Source organism: Nyctereutes procyonoides, unplaced genomic scaffold (genome assembly GCF_905146905.1).
Source record: "Nyctereutes procyonoides isolate TBG_1078 unplaced genomic scaffold, NYPRO_anot_genome, whole genome shotgun sequence".
Classification (NCBI taxonomy): Eukaryota; Metazoa; Chordata; class Mammalia; order Carnivora; family Canidae; genus Nyctereutes; species Nyctereutes procyonoides.
This window is the reverse complement of record NW_026575125.1, coordinates 32,576,403-32,600,757: the sequence shown is the minus strand read 5'-3', so window position 1 is coordinate 32,600,757 and position 24,355 is coordinate 32,576,403. Positions and strand designations below refer to the sequence as shown.

The following is a 24,355-nucleotide window of genomic DNA, read 5'->3' as shown; positions in this document are numbered from 1 at the left end:
AGCTTACACTAGTTGCACTGAAATTATTGAGATTTACTCTCTATGGAAAAGGAAACAATTTGAGTACTACCTTGATTAAAATCTTAGTGTGTCAAAGAAAGTTAAAGTTCCGTATTGCCATGGAAGAATGCCAACTTAAAATGAACCAACAAAATGATTCAAATTATCAGAAAGTAAATACTATTATTTTAACCATGTAGTCGGTTACTTGAAGAACCACAGGGGTGTATATGCTGAAAACTCTGTCAAATCTCAGTTATTAGGATACAGATGGAGAGAAAAGTATGTGTGGAAGAGAAGGTATGTAATTGTGTTAATGAAACAAATTTGCCGAGTTGTAATATTCTCCAAAACTTCCCATTCTTAAAGTATATTGCAGACTCCCCATTGTGGAGAGATTCTTTCAATCTAACCACAATTTCCACTGTTACCCTTGGGGTTTATAAGTGTTCATGCACACATAGTAACTAACATTAGAGTTATACTAGTGGTAGTGAAAATGCCCTTGTGGCCATCACGGGGCAACCTGCCTAAGCACCTACTCCATAAAGGATGGTACTGCTTAGCAGGGAACAAATTGGTTAATTAGATAGGAAGTGACATGCCATGCTTTATACAGTAATATGTAGGGGTCTTTTCCCCACTTCTTGGAAAAACAAGATAGAAGAGGATCTTCCTAAAGCTACAATTCTACTCTTTCAGGAAAATGGAAACTTACAATATGTTGACATGCTAAACAAGCTTACCCTTGTTTCCAATTTACCAAGGTGTCAGTTCATAAAGACACACTCAAGCATGGCCTTTGCTTGGATTCAACACAGGAAAAGGTTGCCTTTTCATAAGGGTCAGCACAATGTCATAGTTACCCTACTAGACCTTAAAAGGGTGGGCGAGCATGAATGAGTCCAGTTGTTCTGAAGTTCTTAGAAATAAAACTGATATGTTAAACTAGATTATCACTTCTTAGTGCTCTAGGTTTTAGGTTTCCAGAATGAATGATGGAAGGATCAACAAACAAACAGAAGGTACCTTCCAGGGGTACTTTTGTTCACTGCTGTACCTGGATTCTAGTCTAGAATACTAAGTAAATGTACTTGTGAAGTGAAACCCTGGATTTGAATCTTCATTCTGCCCCTTCCTAGCTGTGAGACTTTGGAACAATTATGTAAGTCACCTTGAAGGGTTGTTGGATGATGAAAAAAAGCATGTATTCCATAAAGCCCTGTATATTGGATGCTTATTACCTTCAGCCTATAGAGGCCAAAGGAAATGAATCTAAAACCAGATGCTGAAAAGCAGGGACCACTGTCATTTCAAAAGAAGACTACTCCATAGAAGGCATTTCGCCTTAAGGCTTTCTGAGAAGGCCTAGACTATTCATGGAAGAACTTCTAGAACCCAACTTTGGGAGTCATCCGAAGCCTTTTATGTGGTGTTGCTCCAACCTGAGTATTTTCAAAGATGAACAACTGAGGCCAAGTGTATATATTTATTTCTGAGGATGTGAAAATGAAACAATAAACAAAAAAGGTGCATGCTTTTCCAAATCATTTTGTCCTAGCTTGTTCTGATGAGTGCAAACATAAAGTAAAAAAATATACAAAGGTACCTCTTACCTTTTTCAGCCACAGATTCTTTGAGAATCTTATGAATGCTAGAGAACCTCTTCCCAGAGAAATGAGTGTGCATACATGCACACACATGCCAGGTCACACACAGACACACACATATTTTACGCAACAGTATTCCCAACTCCTCCCAGTTTATCTATAAATCAAGAAGTTAGGAACTACGAACTTAATAAGTGTTTGGGTTTACATGGAGATAGATGTAGATGTAGAATATATATGTATATATTCTACATCTATCACATATATACAAATATTTAATGACTATTTCAATAATTCTTATATCTTGTATGGTACGCAAGTCCCTCCTCACTCTGATATATGAAATTGCCAATGACCCCTTTATGTGTTTACAACAGGGTAGACTTTAATATGGCAACTTGGCTCAGTGGATATTGTAGAGAGTTTCTAGTGGAACCTGTGTCTTGAAGTGTAAGGTGAGCCGCCAAGGAGTTCGCTCATCTCTTAATCTAACAGCATAAACTTTACCAATGTTCTTTTCACTATCGCCAGGTCCCTTTCTCAGCCAGGGTCTGCCTGTCCCAGGGGACACGGTGTTCCATCAAAGGCAGAAACAACATATCTTCGTAGTAGCTACCCTGATCTTTGAGATGAATGATTTTTACCATGAGTGTATTTTACAGTTCATCTAATAGCTCCATAGGGATTACATAAGCATTTCAATATAAATTAACAATAGAGAATACATAGCTCACACTTCAAATTGAGAAAAACATTGGACAGCAATACTTGCTACAGTATTTGCTAGCCTGTGAATTTTACTTTTCTAACTGAGCTTTAGGAAAGAAAAAGGAGCCAGGAAAAGAGATGTAAGGCCTAAAGAAATTCAGAATTTCAGGATTTCAACTAAGTTATGATATGTTTTGGAGCGCCTGGCTGACTCAGCAGGTAGAGTGTATGGCTGTTGATCTTGGGGTTGTGAGTTTGAGCCGCATGTTGGGCATAGAGATTACTTAAAAATGAAAATTGTTTAAAAAAAAAGGTTATGATATGTTTCCTTTAAAGTGCCCAGGGTAATGATAAAATAGAGATCCATTATGCAGATTTCTCCATTCAGTAAAACCCATAAATTTCAATAAGTAAAGACAGAGGACAACCAAGAGTTTCCTTTTTTGTCCTTTCAGCAACCTGACATTTCATCCCTCCCAGCAATTTTCAGCTGGGCAATCACTTTAGTTTTTGACTGTGTTTATTTCTGAATTTAGGGGTGGAGGGCACCCACAGATGGTCAGATTCTCTTTCCAGTTGCAAGGGTACTGGCATTTTATCAACAGAGTCCACATTTCAGTTTTGTTTTATATGCCATAACTGAAAAACGTATTATTTCTCTTTCCCTTTTTCCTCTGAGCTCTAGTTTCACAATAATTCCCTGAAATTTTAAATCTCTCTGGTTTTTGGAAGAGTTGTGGTGTCTTTATTCTGCAGGTTCTCAAACTGTTCTCCCTGAAGTCTGGTATCATGTTGCCTTCCTGCCTTCTCCCTCCCTTCCTTCCTTCGGGGCGGCAATGTTAAGGCTCATGGTTGTGATACCATTGAATGTGGCTTATGTGGAAACTGCCTCGGGTAGGCTCGGGAAATCTCAGGGACTTTCTGCAGGGCCACAGTGGGAGAGGGAACCTTCTAGACAAAGACACTGAAGAGAGGGAATTCGGCTTGATTGGGCTGCAGCAGATCGATCAGAAAGCACACCGTCCCGGAGAAGCCTTCATACAAGCTGTATATACTTTCAAGGACTCGAGAACCGGCCTTGAATTCCTCTGTAAATAAAAACTCAGCAAACCTAAGAAGAAGAAAAAGAAAAAAAAATATGAGCAGTTTTAACATGACTGTTTCCATATTATTGGCCTAGAGTTGCTTATTTCTCCTCTCTGCTAAGTTAAAGTTCTAGCACCAATTTCTTTGCAAAACTGTACAATATTTTAAGAAAGCCTTTTTCTCTGTTAAAAGGAGGATCTGTTACATAATTGTGTATGTTTCACAACAAATTATGTTGACAAGCAAGTTCAACTATTGTCAGAGTTTGCAAAGCAGTTTGGTATTTTCTGTGGCTTTCATTCCTTCTGTCATCTGATAATTAAAACTAAAAAGAGACAGATAAATAACCATATTTTTATTTATTTTGAATAGAAGCAAGCTGATGTATGACTGTTCCTTTAGAAGAGTAAATATGCTATGTTTCTGCAGCCATATCATTTCTGAGCTAGGTTTCATTTATATGTGACAGAGAGCAGAGACTGTGAAAATAAATGGGCAAGATTTTATACAATCTGTGCTTTGGGCAAACAAAGGAATAAGATGAATGGGAAAAGGCAAACAGCATTTTATAATCATGACATCAAATAGCAAATTCAGCTACAAGATAGATTATTTTTAGGACATCTGCCTTAAAAATAAATCACTAGTCTCTGGATTCTCTAAAGATCCTTTTTCTTCTACCTGTATTTGCCACAAATCCTATTCAAATTATTTATAATGAGTAACATTTGTAATAGTTTACAGCTTTGAAAGTGCTGTGACCTGTGTTATCTCTTTACGAACCTCCTCTATTACTTTCTGTCAAAAACACAAATAATCACCAATTCAGAAGCTGGAACTCACAGGTTGGTAAGGCCTGAGAGCTGATACTGCCATAAATTTAGATTATTGGTACTATGTGTGTGTGTGGGAGGGGGGTCCTATGAAGAGTAATTACTTATTTGATCTTTTTAGGGCTCTTGGAATTATCAGTAGTAGCTTAAAATAAGTCAGCAGGAAACATATTGCAATTCTGTTCAGCACCATTTTTCTATCAACTGTTTTCCTGAATATGCAACAATTTTTCAATGGAGTTCAAAATTTTAAACAGTAGAATGATTATGCCCCTTAAGAGTTAATTCAAAACTTTTAATTATGCAATGAAACTTCAAAGTATAGCTTCAAGGAGACAGAACCTTTACAGTGTCATGGATCACTTCGCAGTCTGGACTTCTTCCAGAAAAAAAGTCTTCAAATATAGAAAATAAAATACACAGGATTCCCAAGGAAATTAATTATATCAAGGCACAGCAAAAGTTTTCAAACCAAATTTATGAAGTAATAATATATGGATTTTTTATTAACACATTAAATAACAAGATATAATGGGTCTAATAACTGCAGACATTTCTAAGTAGTGATGAGAGTCAAATATATTTCATAACATCTATAACAAGAGTCATATCTATGACTTCTACTGGCGAGAGTCATAGCTACTGCTAATTCTCCTGTGGCTTATTACTTATGTTCCGAATTGGAGGTAATGCTCCATCTCAGTTTGAGATAATACTTTTCTCAAGTAAATTCACAAACCCTAGATTAAGAAGCCCTGGTAGAGGGATCCCTGGGTGGCGCAGCGGTTTAGCGCTTGCCTTTGGCCCAGGGCGCGATCCTGGAGACCCGGGATCGAATCCCACGTCGGGCTCCCGGTGCATGGAGGCTGCTTCTCCCTCTGCCTATGTCTCTGCCTCTCTCTCTCTGTGTGACTATCAAAAAAAAAAATAAAAATTAAAAAAAAAGAAGCCCTGGTAGAGCAGAAAGAGGAAGGGATCTGGAGCTGAGATACCCAACTCTGATAATTTTATGTTAGATGACCTTTGGCAAATTTGTTAATCTGATTTTAAAATGGTGAAGTTGCAAAATTGGGTCAGATTACCTGTAAAGATTAAAGATACCATATATTAGGCTCTGAGCATATGGCAAGCATTTGATATAGGGCAAATATCATTTTTCACATAAACATAGTGAAAATGTTTGTAAAACAGAGACTACCATTCCACGATACTTTAAAAGAAACCCACAGTTAATTTTGCTTTCTCCTCTGGACCTTTCTTTCCCCCTAATCTTTGACTTATTTAGCACATTACTGAAATTATAGTCTATATAATATTTAGTATCCTCCATTTTTTTTGCCTAAAAATAAACATTTTTGTGCTTTTCAAAATGATTTCTAAATAAATATATAGCAATTTATAAGAGTACCAGTGATGTATGAGAGTAGCGGTTTCATTGTGTTCTGACCCATATAGTGTGTTAGCACATTAAAGTAAAAATGATTGCTCCCAAAATCTATCCAGTGATGTCAAATTCAAACTAACAAATTCATTCTTCTAAAAACTTCTGTCAAAATGGAAGTCAGATAGTAATTCTAGAGCTAAAAAGAGTACAGATACTGAGGACATTACGTATCAAAACCTATTGATTATGACAAAAATTGAACTCCGGAAAATTCATTCATCTGAGAATTTTATTATTATTATTACTATTATTATTATTATTATTATTATAAGAATGATGTAAGATATTCTAATGAAACATTTTTTAACTGTAGGAAATAAAAGAAAGGAAAACTAGAAAATCAAAATAAAGGCAGAAAGTTATGAATTAATAAGCAAAAGAAACACAAAAAGAATCAATAAAGCCAAAAGCTAGTTCCTTGAAAGAATGACATAGACAAAATTCTGGTGTCTGGCCAAAAAAAAAAAAAGCATTAGGAAAGTAAAAGGACATGGGAAATTTAGAATATCATGGAACTATACTGTTAAAGCTTTACATCAAACATTTGAAAATCCATACGAACTAAATGCTTTTATAGAACATATTCACTACCAAAATTAATTCAAGAAGAGGTAGAAACCCTGAATAATTAATGATGGAAGAAACTGAAAGCATTATCAACTATTTTTCTGCAACTATAATTTTCAACCAATGACCAAGTAATGTTTATTACAGGAAGGTACATATTGTTTGACATTACTGTTTTAGGACCCATCAAAATTAGGGAAGATTCCCCAGTTTGGGCCATAGCATAGTTAACTTTGAATTATAATGAAGTAGAAATTTCAGTACACTAAGGCAATGAAATGCAATGCCCCCGAAATATTCAGATATTAGCTGCACGTTTTCAGGCTCTACCTGGAAGTGAAAAATGGAAGCTGCCTGAAGGGCCCTGGACTCCAGAACCTCATAGATAAGACTCTGTAAACTAGGACTGGTCTGCCAAAAAAATATAGTGGTTGTTCTGGCACTTTTTACTAGGCTTTCTAGGGCATGACAATCTCTGATGAAACCTGTTACGAAGGTGGTATCGCATTAGTCTAAATAGAATCCAAAATGACTTTCCTTTGTAGAGAAATGTGGATTTGGGAAGTAAAGGGTCAGGCTGCAGCCAAACAGATTAGGGAGCCATGAATCCAACTGCATTAACAGAATTCCTGAACAGTGAAGCTTCAAACGGAGGATGGGCATATGTTAGTGTTTTTCCTTCAGTGCCTATGGGCAAATATCATAAAGGGTCTTTTATGTTTCTTAACACTGAATATTAGCTAAATTGGCTTGGGAAGACTTTTCTGAGAAAATAGCTTTAGAGTGAAGGTCTGAATGAAGTCAGAGGGCTGGGAGATATATATAGAAAGTGAGCATTACAGATAGGGGGGATACCAAAATTTCAAAGACTGTGAGGTAGGTTGTACCTGGCACCTTAAAAAAATCAAAAGGAAGCCACTGTGGTAGAAAGAACTAGGTGGAAAAGAGTAGAGGATGATCTCACAGAGGTAATGGTAGGCAAGATCCTTATAGCGCCTTTTGTTCAGAGGACAGACCTTGGCTTTTACTCTGAGTCATACGGGAAGCCACTGGATTATCTTGAACAGAGGAGTGTCATAATCCGACATGATACACAGCATAAGAAGCACATTTCAAAGGTCAGGGTGAAGCAAAGAAGTATTCCAATAAAATCAGCATTACTATGGCTCATAATAATGGACATTTTTATGGAGATTCTGAACCAAGCAAGGAGGGAGAGGGGGAAGGAGAGAATATAAAAGAGGAAGGAAGTAACAAAATTATAATTATTTGCAAACATATGTGTCTATTTAGAAAATCCAATGGACTCTAATGAAAATCTAATAGAGACAGTAACAGAGTTCAGAAGGGTAGCCAGATATATCATTATAGCTATCAAAATTGTTTATAAGATACAATGCAGATGTATATGAAAGAAGTGCATGTTAGATTGCTAAACTGCAATAATATGCACATCTTAAAAAGCTTTCATAAATACCAGTAATAAATGGCCTGAAAATATAGTGCAGACCTGGAAACATAAAATGCCTAGGAATAAAATTAACAAGAAACATGCAAGACCTTCTTTGTAAGATCAAAACCTTACCAAATGACATTTCTGAAAACTTAAATAAAGGGAAAATATATCATGTTCCTGTATAGAAAAACAACATTCTAGGGATGTTAATGCTCACTAAACTATAAATTTATTGAAATTCCAATCAAATTGCTGCAGGATTTTTTTAAATCTGAAAATTGATTCTAAAATATAATTGGGAAGATAAATAAGAGAAAATAGCTAAGAAAAACTAGAAAAAATGAATAATAAAATATGGTAAGTCCAGAAACAAACATGCATATTAATTGTTTATGATAAATTTGGCATTTCAAATCATTGGGGTAACTGGTCAATAGATACTACTGGAAAGTTTTGTTTCATCATTAAAAAACACAAAGATAGATATCCAGATAGCACTGTTATCAAAAGTTCTATTTTTTTAAAGATTGTATTTATTTATTCACAGAGACAGGCAGAGACACAGGCAAAGGGAGAAGCAGGCTCCCTGCAGGGAGCCCCATGTGGGACTCCATCCCAGGACCCCAGGATCATGACCCGAGCCAAAGGCAGACCCTCAACCACTGAGCCACCCAGGTGCCCCTAAAAAAGTAAATTCTAGATTAGTCAAAGATTTGAAAGTTAAGATAGCTTTTAAATGGGTGAAGGAGGCATAAATTTATTTTTTTAGGTTAAAATAAAATCACAAAGGTACTAAAAGACAATGTAAATTAATATTTTTATAATCTTGGAGTGGGAAAGGTATTTTTAAGCATAACACAAAATCCAGAAATCTTGAAAGTTTGACAAGAAAAACACTTAAAACTTTGGTCTGGCGGGTAGCCTGGGTGGCTCAGGGGTTTAGCACCACCTTCAGCCCAGGGTGTGATCCTGGAGACCCGGGATCAAGTCCCATGTCAGGCTCCCTGCATGGAGCCTGTTTCTCCTTCTGCCTGTGTCTCTGCCTCTCTCTCTCTCTCTCTCTCTCTCTCTCTCTCTCTCTCTCTCTTTCTCTCTCTCTCTGTGTGTGTATGTGTGTGTCTCTCATGAATAAATAAATAAAATATTAAAAAAAACACTTTGGTCTGGCAAAAGACTACCAGCTAAATTGAAGGACAAATGGCAAAGTAGGAAAATATTTACAGCATATATTGTAACAAAGAGTTACAATTCTCAAGACAAGCACCACATTAGGATTAAAAATGGGCAAAAGATAAAGACAGGCTAGAAATACCCATGGGTCTAATGACTTCAATTCTAAAATTTCTGTGACAAGAATGCTTGCATGAGGGCATAGAAATGTATGTACTGGATATCTGGGACAATTTTTCTTGTTATTCGTAAAGACCACATAGGTATCAAGTATCCATTACTTAAAGACTAGTGAAATTAATTATGGTACATCTATAATGAATAACTATATAGCCATTTTAATAATGAGATAGATCTATACAAACTGAAATGAAGGTTGTCCCTTAAAAACTGTTCATTTAGGGATCCCTGGGTGGCGCAGCGGTTTGGCGCCTGCCTTTGGCCCAGGGCGCGATCCTGGAGACCCGGGATCGAATCCCACGTCGGGCTCCTGATGCATGGAGCCTGCTTCTCCCTCTGCCTGTGTCTCTGCCTCTCTCTCTCTGTGACTATCATAAATAAATAAATAAAAATTAAAAAAAAGAAATTTTTTTAAAAAAACTGTTCATTTAAAATTATAAGCTGTTAATGGCATGTATGATACTGTTATATGTACATAATAGTAGGATCTTATTTATGTGCATGTATATATATGTATATATACACACATAGTTATATATACACAGATATATGAACGTGCATCTATGCATAGAGAAATGTCTGGAATGACAGAACTCTAATTTTTAGTAATAATAATAATGAACACTTACATTGCAGTAATTATGTGTCAGACACTGTTCTAAATGATAGATGAAGACATTGTGCTAAGTGAAATAAGCCGTTAACAAAAAAAAAAAAAAAACACATACTGCATGATAATACTCATATGAGGTATCTACAATAGCCAAACTCATAGAGGCTGGGAATAGAATAGTGGTAGCCAGGCACTGGGGACAGAAGGGAAAATGGAAAGTTGTCGATCAATAGGTATAAAGTTTCAGCTATGCAAGGTGAATGAGTTCTAGAAATCTGCTGTACAACACTGTGCCTACAGCTAACAATATGGTATCATACACTTAAAAATATGTTAAGAGGGGGACACCTGGGTGGCGCAGTCTGTTAAGCATCTGACTCTTGGTTTTGGCTCAGGTCATGATCTCGGGGTTGTGGGATCAAGCCCAACATCGGGCTCCATGCTCAGTATGGAGTCTGCTTGAGATTCTCTCTCCCTCTCCCTCTGCCCCTCCTGCTCGTGCTCTCTCTCTCTAAAATAAATGAGTAAATCTTTAAAGAAAACATGTAAAGAAGACGGATGTAATGTGAAACATTCTTACCAAAATAAAAGATAATCTCAAACTCCAATAAAAAATATATACTAAAAAATTAATAGGAAAATCAGAATGTATGATTAATATAATAACAATAAATCACACTCAACACTAAAAAAATTTAAAAATTAAAATAAAAGACAATCTCAATTATACATACCTTTGGCCCAGCAATTATACTTCTAGGTCTTTATCTTTCAGATATACCCATACATGTGCAAAATGGTACATGTGCAAGGTTATTCATGATAGCATTATTCATAATGCAAAATACTGGCAAAAATGCACATATCCTTTTACACGGGACCTAGTAACTAAACTCTGGTTCATTCATACAATGTAAAACTATGCAACAATAAAAATGAGGAGTTGCTTATGTGCTGATTTAGGGTAATCATTAAGATAGCAAGGTGCTACACCACTTGTATAAAAAAAGAGGGAGGAAACTTTATATATAGTACATTTGCTTATATATATACACAGAGTATCTCCAAGTTAACTAAGAAACTGTGAACGCTGATCGTCACCTGAGAAGAGAACCCAATTGCTAGAGTACACAGCTGATGTATGTCTTTTTTCACTTTTCCAGCTATGTGACTCTTACCTGTTCAGAACATGAATTTGATTAACGTTTAGAAAAAAATACATGCAAAGATCAGCTGACCTTTGGGCTCGGTAGATGTATTTAGAGTTTCCCGTGAGCCGGTAGAGCAGCAGGAAAACATAGGCACTGCCAGCTACACCGTGGCAAATCCCTGGTCCTTTCTTTAGCAGACCTTTTTGCCATGTCAGTTCCCCACACCGGATACACGTGTCAAGGTACTGTGGTTTTTTGGAAACCAGATAAGCTTTGGCAAACAGATAGGCAATTCCTGTGGAAACATCAAAGACATCACTGACCCCTGCAGAAAGAGCAACAAGTATAGAGTGATATAATCCATAATTCACAAATGGGTTAATATTTAATGGTGCATGCTCTGGTAAGCCTTATGCATATCTGGCTATTTGAAATGACTACGTGTTTATACAGTCTGCCCATTCCCCAACGGAGGTTCCGAATTTGTAATGTTAAAGTGCTTATACCAATACACCTTTTCTTAAGGCAAAACTGGGAGTCCTTCCAGAAACAACAAGGATCCCAGAGGACCTGGCCAAGATTTCTACTCCAGCTGTGAAGTGAGTCCTTCCCTACTTGATTGTTCCAAAGGAAGACATTTGCCTTCAAAACTCCTCCACAGAGGCAATCTCCATTACACAGCCAAGAACAGAAACAAGAGAAGCGACAGCTATTAATAAAAACAATTTCCCCCAAGTTCCAGGGGCTCCTATTCTGGGAGGAGATTAGTAACACAAGATCCTTCTCCTGCATTGTCTCCACCTCTCTCCTAAAGTGGGGAAGACTGGAATTTAGTAGGTATCTCGACTACCTCATTCATCAGAGTTATCTGTGCCTTTCATTATCTTTTGACCAGGCTATTTTACAACTCTGGGGGGACAGAAAGTACCTTGTGAACAACTGATAGTAATGCAAATAATTCCTATTCCTAGAAAACCACATTCTGTCTGGTAGAGGTTGGATTGATTTCCCTCAGCCTTTGTGGAAGCAGCCAGTTTTGCTTTTTTTAAAAAAAAAAAGATTTTATTTATTTATTCATGAGAGACACACACAGAGAGAGAGGCAGAGACACAGGTAGAGGGAGAAGCAGGCTCCATGCAGGGAGCCTGACATGGGACTTGATCCCAGGTCTCCAGGATCACACACTGGGCTGAAGGCAGCGCTAAACCGCTGAGCCACCCAGGCTGCCCAGTTTTGCATTTTTTAAGCAAATCCTTGTCAGCATTCCTAATGGCCCATAAACATGTCAGCTCCTAGGATTTTCCTTTGAAACTAGTTGTAGTACCTTTCTGGTTCCCTCGTTAATTAATGAACTAAGTAAAATTGTTGACATATGTTTATTTTATATTTGTATGAGTCATGATTTTATTCTTTTAGAATTCATCCTCTAACACTTCCTATGATTAATACATAACAACAGACTCTCCTCAGCCAAGGCTTTCCAGTCAACTACTGACAATGGTTGCCTACAGCACACTGTCCTTCCGTTCTAGGAACAAAGTATCTCCCACAAGCTAAAAGATGATTTTAAAAGAATTGAACTTATTACACATTGATTCATTCATGTATCCATACATTTGTAAGTGGTCATTGATTACTGTATACATAGCCCTAGGCAGGGCTTGCTTCATGGGCACGTGACCTGTACAATCGTCTTCAAGGGCCTCCAGAAGGACTTCATGCTGGGTTTAATACTCTGCTGTTACCATCTTGAAATGAATGATCCATTTCTTAAAGAAGGCTGCATTTTCACCTTGTGCTGGGCCCCCCAAATGATGTAGCCAGCCCTGGCCTTGGGTTATACAAAACAGATGCTAAACAAAATTTTTGACCTTCAGGAAAGTACTGTCTAGAAAGAGAGAGAAAAATTTGTCCATGTGACTAATACATAATAGGACATGTAGTTCATGATGCTGTTGGAACATAAAATGAATGATGCTGTCAATAACACTAGAGGGATCAAAAAAGTGGAAGTTCCCTAAGGGAGAGAGTTGGGTGAGGCCTAGAAGTAGGGCTTTCTTCAGGACTTTGTAGGATGCGTAGGAAACTCTAGGCCCAACATGAGTTAGAGACAGCATTTCGAGGCATCAAGATCAATAAGGGCAAAGATTTGGAGGCAGGACAAACAATCCACATGAAGACCACAGGTATAGTGTTCTAACCAACAGGACAGGGAGATAGAAAGTTAGATTGGGTTCATGTTATGGATGGTTTTACAAGTCCAGTTAGGCAGCATAGACTGTGTTCTGTGGGCCATAGGGAACCAGTGGGAGGGATTTTGTTGTGGATTGGTTGGTTTTTATTTTTAATGGTGTGATTAGTATTATAGACACAATGTCCCACAGTGGTGTCAAGAGAGTACAATGGGGTAGCTATGAGCTGATCATGTTGGCAGAAAGATGGCAGAGAGGTTAATAAAAGGCTCAGAAGAGGGGTACCTGAGTGGTTCAGTGGTTGAGTGTCTGGCTTTGGCTCTAATCATGATCCAGGGGTCCTGGGATCGAGTCTTGCACCAGGCTCCCCAGTGGGAGCCTGCTTCTCCCTCTGCCTATGTCTCTGCCTCTCTCTGTATGTCTCTCATGAATACATAAATTAAACCTTTAAAAAAAAGGATTCAAAGGATTTAGTGGTTGTTTAAGTATCAACTGAGCATCTACTATATACCAGGTACAGCAATAGGTGCTAAGGTTTTAAAAAGCCTCTCCCTTCATGGTGTTTACAACCTAACTGGAGGCATTAATTAGGTTACATGAGGGAAATAGAGCTGTCATGGAAGCACACAGGAAGGCTCCTGACCCACACCTAGAGGCAGGAAAGGCCTACTAGGGGGAGTGACACTATCTAGCCTGACTACCAAAGATGAGGAAGAAATAGCCAAGTGAACTGGGAGCCCTTGGTGCTCTGCTGGATTGCTTTTACCTTACAGGCAGGTGCTACATCTCTCAGTTGCTATGAGTTGGCTGCTAAGAAAGCTCATGGCTCCCTCTTCTTGGGACATTTGCACTCAGCCAAATGAGAGGAGATTTCAGCCAGTGACTAGCTGACACAGGGATCCCAAAGGTCAGCTCCGTGCCTCAAGATGGACCAACTCTGTGGTGTAATCTATGCCTCTCAGCTTCTACTCAGAAGCCAGGTGAAGCTGGCCTCCATGGAGACACAAAAAGCCCTTTGTGTCTCAGCTCCTACTCTGTTCTGCTGACATCTCCTCCATTACCTACTTGAAGCTTTTCACTTCAGTAAAACCAAACCACCTGCAGTTCCCCTTCCTCCACTCTGGTTCCAAGCCTCTGAGTGACTTTTCTTGGCACAATCTTCCCAACTTTCTTGGCCGGGCCAACTCACCTCAGGTATTTCTGCCCTCCAGGAAGCCTTTCCTAAACCTGGAGGGGCACCCGGAAGCCCTCTTCTGAGTCCTCATCATTCCCTTTACAAACCTTAGCACTTACAGGATATCATATTAAAATTGTGTTTCTGTGTCTGCCTTTCCTAGGATCGTGCAAACTACCCATGGACAGGAACTCTATCTTGCTCATTTTTGCTCCCCTAGTCTATGGCATGGTGTTTGACATGGCAAAGGCTCCACAAACATCTGCTGACTTTATAATGTCTCATTTCTCACCCCAGCACAGGCTGACACTGAAGCAGAAATGAGATGTGGAAGCAGGAAGGGGTGATATGGTCCACTAACTGTGCCAGGTCATTAGCCAAAGGCAGTTTAATAGCTATTGATCCTATGGTTCGACCAGAGCAGAGGGTCTCTTCCTGCAGCCTGGATCACAGAACAGTACATGGAAGGGACCTTGAAAGACTTCTAAACCTGTTGTCTTCTAACCTGACCTACTGAAATCCACAATAAGGCTGCTTAATCTAAAAGAAAGGAATGTTGGATTTCTTTGCTTTTGATAAGAACCGTGTCATTTTTGTCACCGGAACACTAATTATCGTGCACCGATAAGAAACTTAAGTCAGCAACAATATATGTGTTTACCAAACACAACTGGAGGGAAAATTGTTACTTAAGAAATATGGTTTAAGAAGCTAGACCTGCGAAAGCACACAATCTAGCAGAGCCTCACAATAGCTAGACTTGGCACGCATGGTTTTAACATACTGGAGCAATCACCACGCAGTTCTCTTCTGCAGTCTGTAATTTCACTGAGGCATGCATTGTACGGTACACAACAAAGCTTAGTGACCAACGACACCTGCACCGGACAAGCCCTCGTTCTCTATTCAAAGTCATATACCCAGGAGCCCTTGAGAAAGGATTTTAAAAAACAGCCACACCTGTGTTTCACACAGAGGAAAGGAAATGCACTGTCAGTGTTACCACAGTAATGATGTAACATAATGCAATCTAGAGTTTATTTTAGACACGGCATTTGTTTTAATGATTTTGTAAATGACTCTCATCCTGTATTTCAGAATCATTAAGGTTATGAAGAGGTCATATGCATCTGCCTGCTATACTTCATTGCATTTAGTGAGAAAACCTATATGCCACACTGCCTATTTCTAAATGTGGGTGCCTGCAGATCTCTTGGGACATATCCCTAGGGAAGGGCAAGGATCCACAGGATAAAGGGGATCTGTGGTGATAAAAAGACTGACTTTCATTTCTCCATCTCAACATACTCATTTCACAGATGAAGAAACAAAGCCATGAAAGGCACAAAGCAGTTTTCTCAAGGTCATTTAGTGGTTAGTGTTGGAGCTACAATTAGAACCCAAAGTTATTAACTTCGAGGCCAGAACTATTTCCACACTGCCTGAAAGATAACTACAGCTGTCTGTCACCTACAGAGGTGTGCTAAAGGACAGTCGATAGGAAGCAATTATAGGGAGAGATAAGGTATCCTTGATGAAGGTCCACATTTGGATTATCTCTGGCAGGTTTTTATTCACAGAATCAGTCTGCTGCCCCAAACCATCTGCTCTGTTCACAAATCCATTCTCAAAAAATATTTTCCTCAAACAAGTGAAAATGATTTTTCTAAGTCATCTTTTTTTTAGAATTTTGGGAGAGTTTACTGTTGCCGACTTGATGGTCTTTAACCTGTACTTATCAGATTTATAATCACTCTTATGCTGTATTTAGCATATCTCATATAAAAGGAAGACTGGTACCCTTGAGGTGGGAGTGCAGGTTGGCATAAATAATAGGCCCTATTTGGTTCTTTGTTCATTTGTGAATTGGTTTATTTTTGGTAGTTCAGGGACTACATGGGTTAAATGATTTTGCTCTGCAACCTATGTTTAATCTTACCAAGGTAGAGAACATGAATGAGATACAAGGACAAATAAAGTCCCCAAGGTGATAAATCCTATGTTATATTGTTATGGTACATGATTTACAAAGACACAAGGAATGTGATGTACAAAGAGGATGGAAAAATTGCCCTGCAAGACACCCCCATTAATTAACTGACGGAGTCACTCATTTTAATGGATTATCTTCCCATCCTTTGCAAGGCTTTTAGTAGCACATTGAGTCCCTTTAAAACACTTGGTATTTAACTTGGGATACCTCCAAAATTCAAGGATTCTGGGGGTGCTTGGGGGATATACAGAGACTATCAATGAAAATGATTAAAGGGAAATGGGATTTGGGAGTGCTGAGCGTAACATGAAGAACTATCATTTCCAGAGTGGTAAATAACTTGTTTTTCTCCAAAAAGTTCAAAGCAAGAAGAAATGGGCTCAAATTATCACCAGCAGGAATTAGGTTGGACACAATGCCCTGGCACTGGTATAAGCACACACAGGAGCCTTTGAAGTCCCTTCCTTAGGTAAAATGTGGCAGGCAGAGAAAATACGGCCAATGAGCTAAAATGTATGTTATTCTTCAACTCAAACTGTACCAAAGAAAAACTGAAATTGCAGCTGGATTATAGAACATTAATTAGATAAGGAGGGGAAAGGAAGTAATGAAAATCAGGTCGCAAACTAAAGAAGAATCGAATATATTTTAAAGCTCTGCTCATGGCACTGAAGCATAGCCTTGAAAATTAAATCCACTCCTAATCCAAAATTTTTGTTATTTTGGTATTTTATCTCTCTCCCCTGGCCAATAAACTGAAATTAATTGATTTATTTGAATTTAGCTTCTTTCAAATTGCTCCTTCTCAGAAGGCCTAATTAACAGTGTGATGGGATAAAAAAAAAGAAAGAAAGAAAGAAAGAAAGAAAGAAAGAAAGAAAGAAAGAAAGAAAATGATGGAGTCTGATAGAGTTTCTAGGCTCAATTCCAGAGAGTACACTGCAGGTGTCTTCTCAGTTCTCTAGACTTTTTATTAGGTGATGATGGAAATCCTCATTTGAAGAATTATGTAATAGTGCATCTCAAACCTTAAAGTGCATATAAATCACGTGGGAATCTTGTTAACTGATTCTGATTCAGTGCATCTGGGATAGGGCCTGATATTCTGCATTTCTACGCAGCTCCCATACAGCCCATGCCACTTGTCCAGGGACCATATTTTGAATTACCAGCCTCCAGATCTACATTGTTCAATGCAGCCACTGAGCACTTGCCCTGTGGCTAATCTGAGCTGAGATGGGGTATTAACATAAAATATACACTGGCTTTCAAAGACTCTACTATGAAAAACATATGAAACAGCTCAGGTTTTAAATTGGTTGCATGTTGAAATAATACTTGGGGCATGCTGGGTTATAAAAAACATATTATTAAGATTTATTTTACCTGTTTCTGTTTACATTTTTAATGGGGCTACTAAAAACTTGATTTTATATGTGGCTTATATTTTATTGGACAGTGCTAGTTTAATTTATATACAAATAGATATAGGTCATATATTTTTAAAACTACAGGATCATTTCTGAAGATCCTTTGCAGATCAAGACTTTTTTTTAGCTTTGACAAGTTTCATCTTGACTTTTGTATCTCATAAAGTAATGACATAAGGTGAAAAATACTCTCACTCCTCAGAAAAGACACCTCTCTTTGGCTAAGCCCAGTGAAAGGCAATGTTTTCAGATAATAATGTGGGTGAGACCTGGGGCGCCATGGCACCAGTGCACCAGCTCGTTCTCTCTCTCGATGGCCTCGCCGAGCTCAGGTGGCCAGTTGCAGTTCTGTTCCTGCTCCATGAGGAAGTCCACACTCTGCCATACCAGCTCCTGATCTGAGGGCTTGAGGTGCTCATGGTAAGAAAGAAGCATCTGGAGAATGGACGACAGGCCGTGAGCTGCTCCTATATCAACAAACAAAGCATAATTAGTTCACACGATTGGAAGGACAGCTCATTTAATTTAGTGAAAAAACAATCATAGTATAAAAAATGAATGGCAATATTACTTGAAAGCAGACACAGAAATATGATAATAAAGTTGCCCAAGATCTAGACTTCTGGGGGACATATGTTAGAACAGGGATCAGTATACTATGGCCTGCGGGTCAAATCTGACTCACTGCCTGTTTTTTGTAAATAGAGTTTTATTGAAATAGAGCCACATTCATTCAAGTGTTGTCTATAGCTGCTACAGCTATAGCTATAGACAGCAGCTTTTGTGCTACAATGGCTGAGCTGTATTTGTGACAAAGACCTTATAGCCCACAAAGCCTAAAATATTATCTATCCCTTTATGGAAAAAAAATTAGCGACAACCCCTGTTTTAGGCAAAGATTTTTTTGACTTTGTAATTTATCAATAGCTTTTACTGTTCTAGGTGCTGAAGATAGACGAATGAACAAACTAAATCCTTTCTTCTCTAAAGTTAAACACTAATAATTGGTATTAATTCCTTAATCTTGCACAGTTAGCACTGTGTACTGGGCATTGTCTACACCTTGAGGATACACAGATGCATGTGACTTCGTTTATGCTCTTGAAGACCTCCCCATCCAGTATAGTGAGAAAGTCAGACTTGTAAATAAATAATCAGAATATGAAACGATAAATGCTATTATTGGAGATGTGTACCAGCAGCTAAAAGAGAACCAAGGAAGGAGTGCAAGAAGTGCTCGAGGTTCAAAACAGGTAGTATCACCTGAGCAAAGTCTTCCTAGGTGTTCCAGCATAGGGTACTGTACTAACAAAGGCCTGAGCCTGCTTTTGGAGAAGGAGCTAGCTTAACAAAGGTAAAAAAAAGTCAGCCTAGCCCTCTAGAAGTTTTCACTCATTCCTAATGAGTAGAGAAAGTTGACTGGTGGGTGGTGCTGGGGTCAAGATATTCTGAAAACTTCTCCTTTAAACTCAACTCCATAACAGTTAAGCTTTATCTTTGCACTCAGGCCACCCAGAAATGGCCTTACAGTTTTATTCAGTCAAAAAGGATTCTTCTGGGGTGCCTGGGTAGCTCAGTTGACTAAGTGTCCGACTCTCGGTTTCGGCTCAGGTCGTGATCTCAGGGTCCTGAGATCAAGCCCTGAGATGGGCTCTGCATTCAGCAGGGAGTCTGCCTGAGATTTTCTCTCCCCTCTCCCGCTGCCCCTCCCCCCACTCGCCCTCACTGTCTCTCTCAAATACATAAAATCTTTTAAAAACCAAGTCTTCCTAAAATTTAGTCATAACACTTGAAGTTACCTTTCTTTCACTGGATTTTAATTTGTTAGGTAAAAAAGCTTTCCAGGAAAATATTTATGCAGTAGATAGCAATCTGGTTTGTGCTATACATGCAAATGTCTAGAATGTTAATTTCTCTAAGAAGATGGAAAAAAATGAAAGGAATAGTTCTCTTCAGGAACTCTAGCAGACACTGCCCATGCCCTGCCCATCACCTTGCCCACACTCACCATTCTGGTGCACCTCTCCTACCTTCTACCTCAAGCATCTCTCATTCTGCTTGAGGCTTTCTCTAGCCACAGGGATATGCCCAGCCCACAGGTCCAAGACTAAAGTCCTTGGGAATTAACAGGTCTGGGAGCAGCCCTTGACCCATGAAGCAAGGAGTTGATGGATGAATATCCCAGCTACCTCACCATTTGGGTGGGACAATTCTGAGACATGTTCTAGATGGTCTTCAGGGTCCCCAGTGGAACCAAGCCTCAGCTATCCACAGTTGCTCACTATTACATCCTCTATTAACCTTTTTATCTACTCTGTCTCACTTCCTCATTCCTCTATCAACACTTTCTAGGACCATCTCCCAAATACACCATTTATACTCAAGTCTTTGTCTCAAGGTCTGATTCTAGAGAAATTCAGATAGGAACTTAAAGATTCCTTGAGAAATCTCTCAGAGAACTACTAGTTCACTGCTGAAGTTGGGTACCTTCATTATGTACAGGCTCTTGGTAAATTTCTAGGGATCACAAAGATAAGTGAGCAAAAGCCCTCATCCTGAAGGTGCACAAAGCCTGCTGACGTGGCTGGACAGGCAAGCCACTAATTACAATGTGACATGATAAGGGCTCCAATAAAAGTATGGCAAGGTGACCTGACACTAACCAATTTTGCTTTAGGGTAAAACCTGAAAGATGTGAATGTTTCTCCAGAGAGGATTCAATAAACTCTTTTTCCAAAAACACAAAGTTTCTCAGTAGCTCTGATGCTGTTTGATCAGTCTTGAAGTCTAGGTGTACATATTACAGATAGTTGAAGGGACTAAGGGAGGCCAGGCATTCTAGGCAAGAGGAACGGGCACAAAGATTTTGAAGACATGAGAGCACTTTGCTTGTAGGACATTATACAGGACAGAGTCAGAAAAGGGAGAAAGAGAAAGCTTGAGTTTGGAGAAGGGAGCAGGTGATCTCCAAAGGGCCTTGCATGACTCATGCTTGGGAGTTTGGGGAGCCACTGAAAGATTAAAAAAGAAAGTAACTAATTATCACTTTACATGCCTCATATCACAAAAGTAGCCATTATGACTCAGTAGTCTGCTATTAATCCACAAATATTAAACACTTGAAAATGTTAGTGGCTTCATCCTGTTTCCCTCTGCAGAGACACCACTGGCAACCAGTGTGTAAACAGTTGGCCAACTTTTGGTGGAATTCAGCCAATGAACTCACCATCTAGAATAAGGATTTTGGTCTCTAGTGCAAGCAATCATTAAAATAGCTACCTTTCTGTTAGACTATGAGAACAAACATTAAATTGTGATTTGTAGCATCTATCAATATTTGTTTTTATTTTATTTTTTAAAAGATTTTATTTGAGAGCAAGGGTAAGTGAGAGAGAGAGAGAGAGAGAGAGAGAGACAGAGGGAGGAAGAGAGAGAAACAGAGCATGAGTGGGGCAGGGGAGGGAGAGGGAGAGGCAGACTCCCCATTGAGCAGAGAGCCACATGTGGGGCTTGATCCTAGGACCCCGGAATCATGACCTGAGACAAAGCAGATGCTTAACCAACTGAGCCACCCAGGCGCCCCCAATATTTGTTCTTAAATGGCATTTTAAAGTGTTCATAGTCAAATGGTGATGACCTATATCATAAAACAAAACCTTCTAGTTTTTAGTCCATGAGGATCTTAGAGACTTTCTTCTTCCTGCAGGCCTTTGCCAACACTTACACTCACCCAAGTATTCAGTTCCATAGTAAGAATACATCAGAGGGAATGGTTTTCTCTTTTTCATGGCATACTGCTTCCCAGAGTCCAGAATCGCCTGGCAAATTGATTTGATCTGTGCTGGGGTCAGCACCTGAGGAAGGAAATCAAGAAGAATCAATCAAGAAGCAGCAGAAGTCAAATCAGGATCTTTTTTTCACGGACACTGGGTTTTCTCCTTAAAGACCATCAGCATATTCCCCAGATTCTTTTCCTCTATGTAAATAAGCTTAGCCAGCAGTAACTTTTTAACACCCGATTCTCTCTTTGTTGTCAAGTTTATCCACCCTCTTCAGAAAATCTGCTGTGTTGATGGGAAATACACACTTTTATCACTGTAGGCTTTTCTAAAACGCAAAGCCCACTTTAGAGTGGTTATATCATTAATCCTTGTCAAAGGAACAAGAAATTGCACAGAAAAGAACAAAGACCAGGCCTAACGGATTATCCTTAACAAAGCTGTCACTCTCAGTGTGCCACGCAGGCCTGGCCCAGACAGTGGGCCTTCGGTTTGTGTCGTTCAGGCTATGCTTGTAAAGCCACAGTTTTGGACAAGCTGCTGCATGGCAGGAACTCTCTGTAGCCTTTGCATTCCCAGACCAAGACCAAAGTCCAGTAAGTACTAAAGCAATATCACTTTCAAAATCACAATGACTCTGAATAGAGAATGGCTAAAATGCAATGACGTGCAGCCTTCCACATTTTACTCACTCTACCCACAGTCTGTTTTAGGACTATAGAGATGGAGATGTTCTCAAGCCTACAAAGCATTGTTGAGTTTATTAGGATTCTGCTCAGGTTCAAGAGGTTTTCAGCCCTTCCCCCCACTCTGCCTCTGAGCAGATGAGATGCTCCCAGCTCCATTGGGCTCACTCCTCCTAGGTCACCATGACTCTTTGGGGGAGCATTTACCTTCTGGTGTGTTATGTCTCTGTCTCTGTCTCTCTCTACTAGACGATCAGTTATTGGAGGGCAAAGACTGTGGCATCTCACCTTCTTGGTATCCTCAGTTCTTAACACAGAACCTGACAGGGTCTTTGGGAGTAATTAAGTGCCAGGTTTTTACAGGCATGAGAAGCAGAGCTTTCCCTCTTTCCCTTCCTTCCTTAGTTATTTCTTAAGCCCCTACTGTATGGCAGAAAGGCTGTTCTAGATCCTGGAGGTATGACAAGGAACAAGACCTCTGTTCTTATAAAGCCAACCTTCCAAAAATACAGACCTGCACCAGAAAAGTACTAGTTAGAGTGACTATGGCCACTGCCCAACCCCCCATCTGCTCCTCCAAAAATCACCTGCAGTTCAGCCTCAGCCTGATTAAATGAATCTAAGATCAAGGAAAAGCCAATTGGCAGATGAATGGATAAAGAAGATGTGGTACATATATACAATGGAATATTATTCAGCCATCAGAAAGGACGAATACCCACCATTTGCTTCAACGTGGATGGAACTGGAGGGTATTATGCTGAGTGAAGTAAGTCAATCAGAGAAGGACAATCATCATATGGTTTCATTCATACGAGGAATATAAGAAATACTGAAAGGGATTATAAGGGAAAGGAGGGGAACTGAGTGAGAAAAATTAGAGAGGGTGACAAGCCATGAAAGACTCCTAACTCTGGGAAATGAACAAAGGGTTGTGGAAGGGGAGGTGGGTAGGGGCTTGGTTGGGGTAACTGAGAGATAGGCACTGAGGAAGGCACTTGATGGGATGAGCACTGGGTGTTATACTATATGATGGCAAATCAAACTTCAATAAAAACAAAGCAAAAAAAAAAAAAAAGAAAGGAAAAGTCCATTGGATTTTGGTCTCTCTCCTAAGGCTCACACATCAAATCTTTCTGCCTGATACCTACCATTATACTCACCAATTACTTCTGAAATAAAGTACGAATGATTTTTTTTCTTTCCCGCCCCCCTCTTTTCTTTTTTTCTTTCCTTGCAGGGTTTTGCTCCTCTGATTTACCCAACATGAAAAGGGCAAAATATAATACAGGTTTTGCTCTCCTCAAATCTAGCATTTAATTTAGGAAATTAATTACATAGAGAGGAGTCTGTTTATTAATTATTTCTGCCAATTAACACTTACTGGGCTACTATTCTAGTAAGGCCCTATACTCAGTATTATGGCGGAAATTCTACAAAACCCAGGACATATTTTTTCCCTACATGGAACTTACTATCCAGCACTGGAGATGAGATATAGCCAGTAGTCTACCATAGAGCAATTTAAGTTCCTGAGCCTAAGGGTGGAAAGAAACAGTAATGCAGAGTATATAACAGACAAGGAAGCACTGTTTAGCTTCACTAAGACTTTACTATCCCATTTTCTATCTGGTTGCTCAGAAATAATGATGTCGTGGCTTGCAGCTTCAATTTTCTTTCTATTAGCAATCTATCTTTGTCTGTTGGCTGTACTCCTTTCTGCCTAAAATTCCTGAAGGCTCTATCTTCCCAGGCATTTTCACCATCATTTCAAGGCTCAAACTTGGGTCTTTCCAGAGCTGACCAGCAAATTTCTCCTAAATGATCTCCTGTCCTATATCCACTCAAATTGCTACCCCAAATTTTCATTTGCTATTAAAAACATCTTAAAAAAATAAAAACATCTTACACTGAGTCTTACTCTACTTTATAGCTTCCGTCCCCAGTCTCATATCAACCCCTCCTGACTGGCTTGCTCTCAGAAACCCACTAAGAACCTCGAACGGCATGGATTTAATAGGACTCTAACCTGGTCCCAGCCCACATTTTCCTGGCAATATATCTGGCTCTTCAACTGAACTTAGGTCCTGCCTACCAATACTGGTCTTGAATCCATATGACAGAAACAGTTTTTGTAGATAAGGTCATTGAATTTTCGGGGTATGTATTCATTTGAAGTACTAAAATTCTCCCTATCTTACTTCTATGCTACTAATTTGAAAATCAGCTTATTCTTTCCTCAGTTGAACATTTATTCATGTTCTCTCTCTCTCTTACTTCTAT

General features: G+C 39.1%; 1 protein-coding gene across 1 annotated transcript in view; it reads right to left on the bottom strand.

Annotated features, from left to right (window-relative positions):
• Positions 1–1,513: 1,513 nt before the first annotated feature.
• The window catches only part of LANCL3 (LanC like family member 3), a 96,187-nt gene continuing 73,345 nt past the window's right edge, over positions 1,514–24,355 (bottom strand). The window contains exons 2-5 of the mRNA XM_055338448.1: positions 21,338–21,461; positions 17,877–18,074; positions 10,906–11,113; positions 1,514–3,429 (exon numbers count right to left, since the gene is read on the bottom strand). Of these exons, the coding sequence (XP_055194423.1) occupies positions 3,270–3,429; positions 10,906–11,113; positions 17,877–18,074; positions 21,338–21,461 (690 nt within the window). The 3' untranslated portion in view covers positions 1,514–3,269. The remainder of the gene's footprint in view (positions 3,430–10,905; positions 11,114–17,876; positions 18,075–21,337; positions 21,462–24,355) is intronic.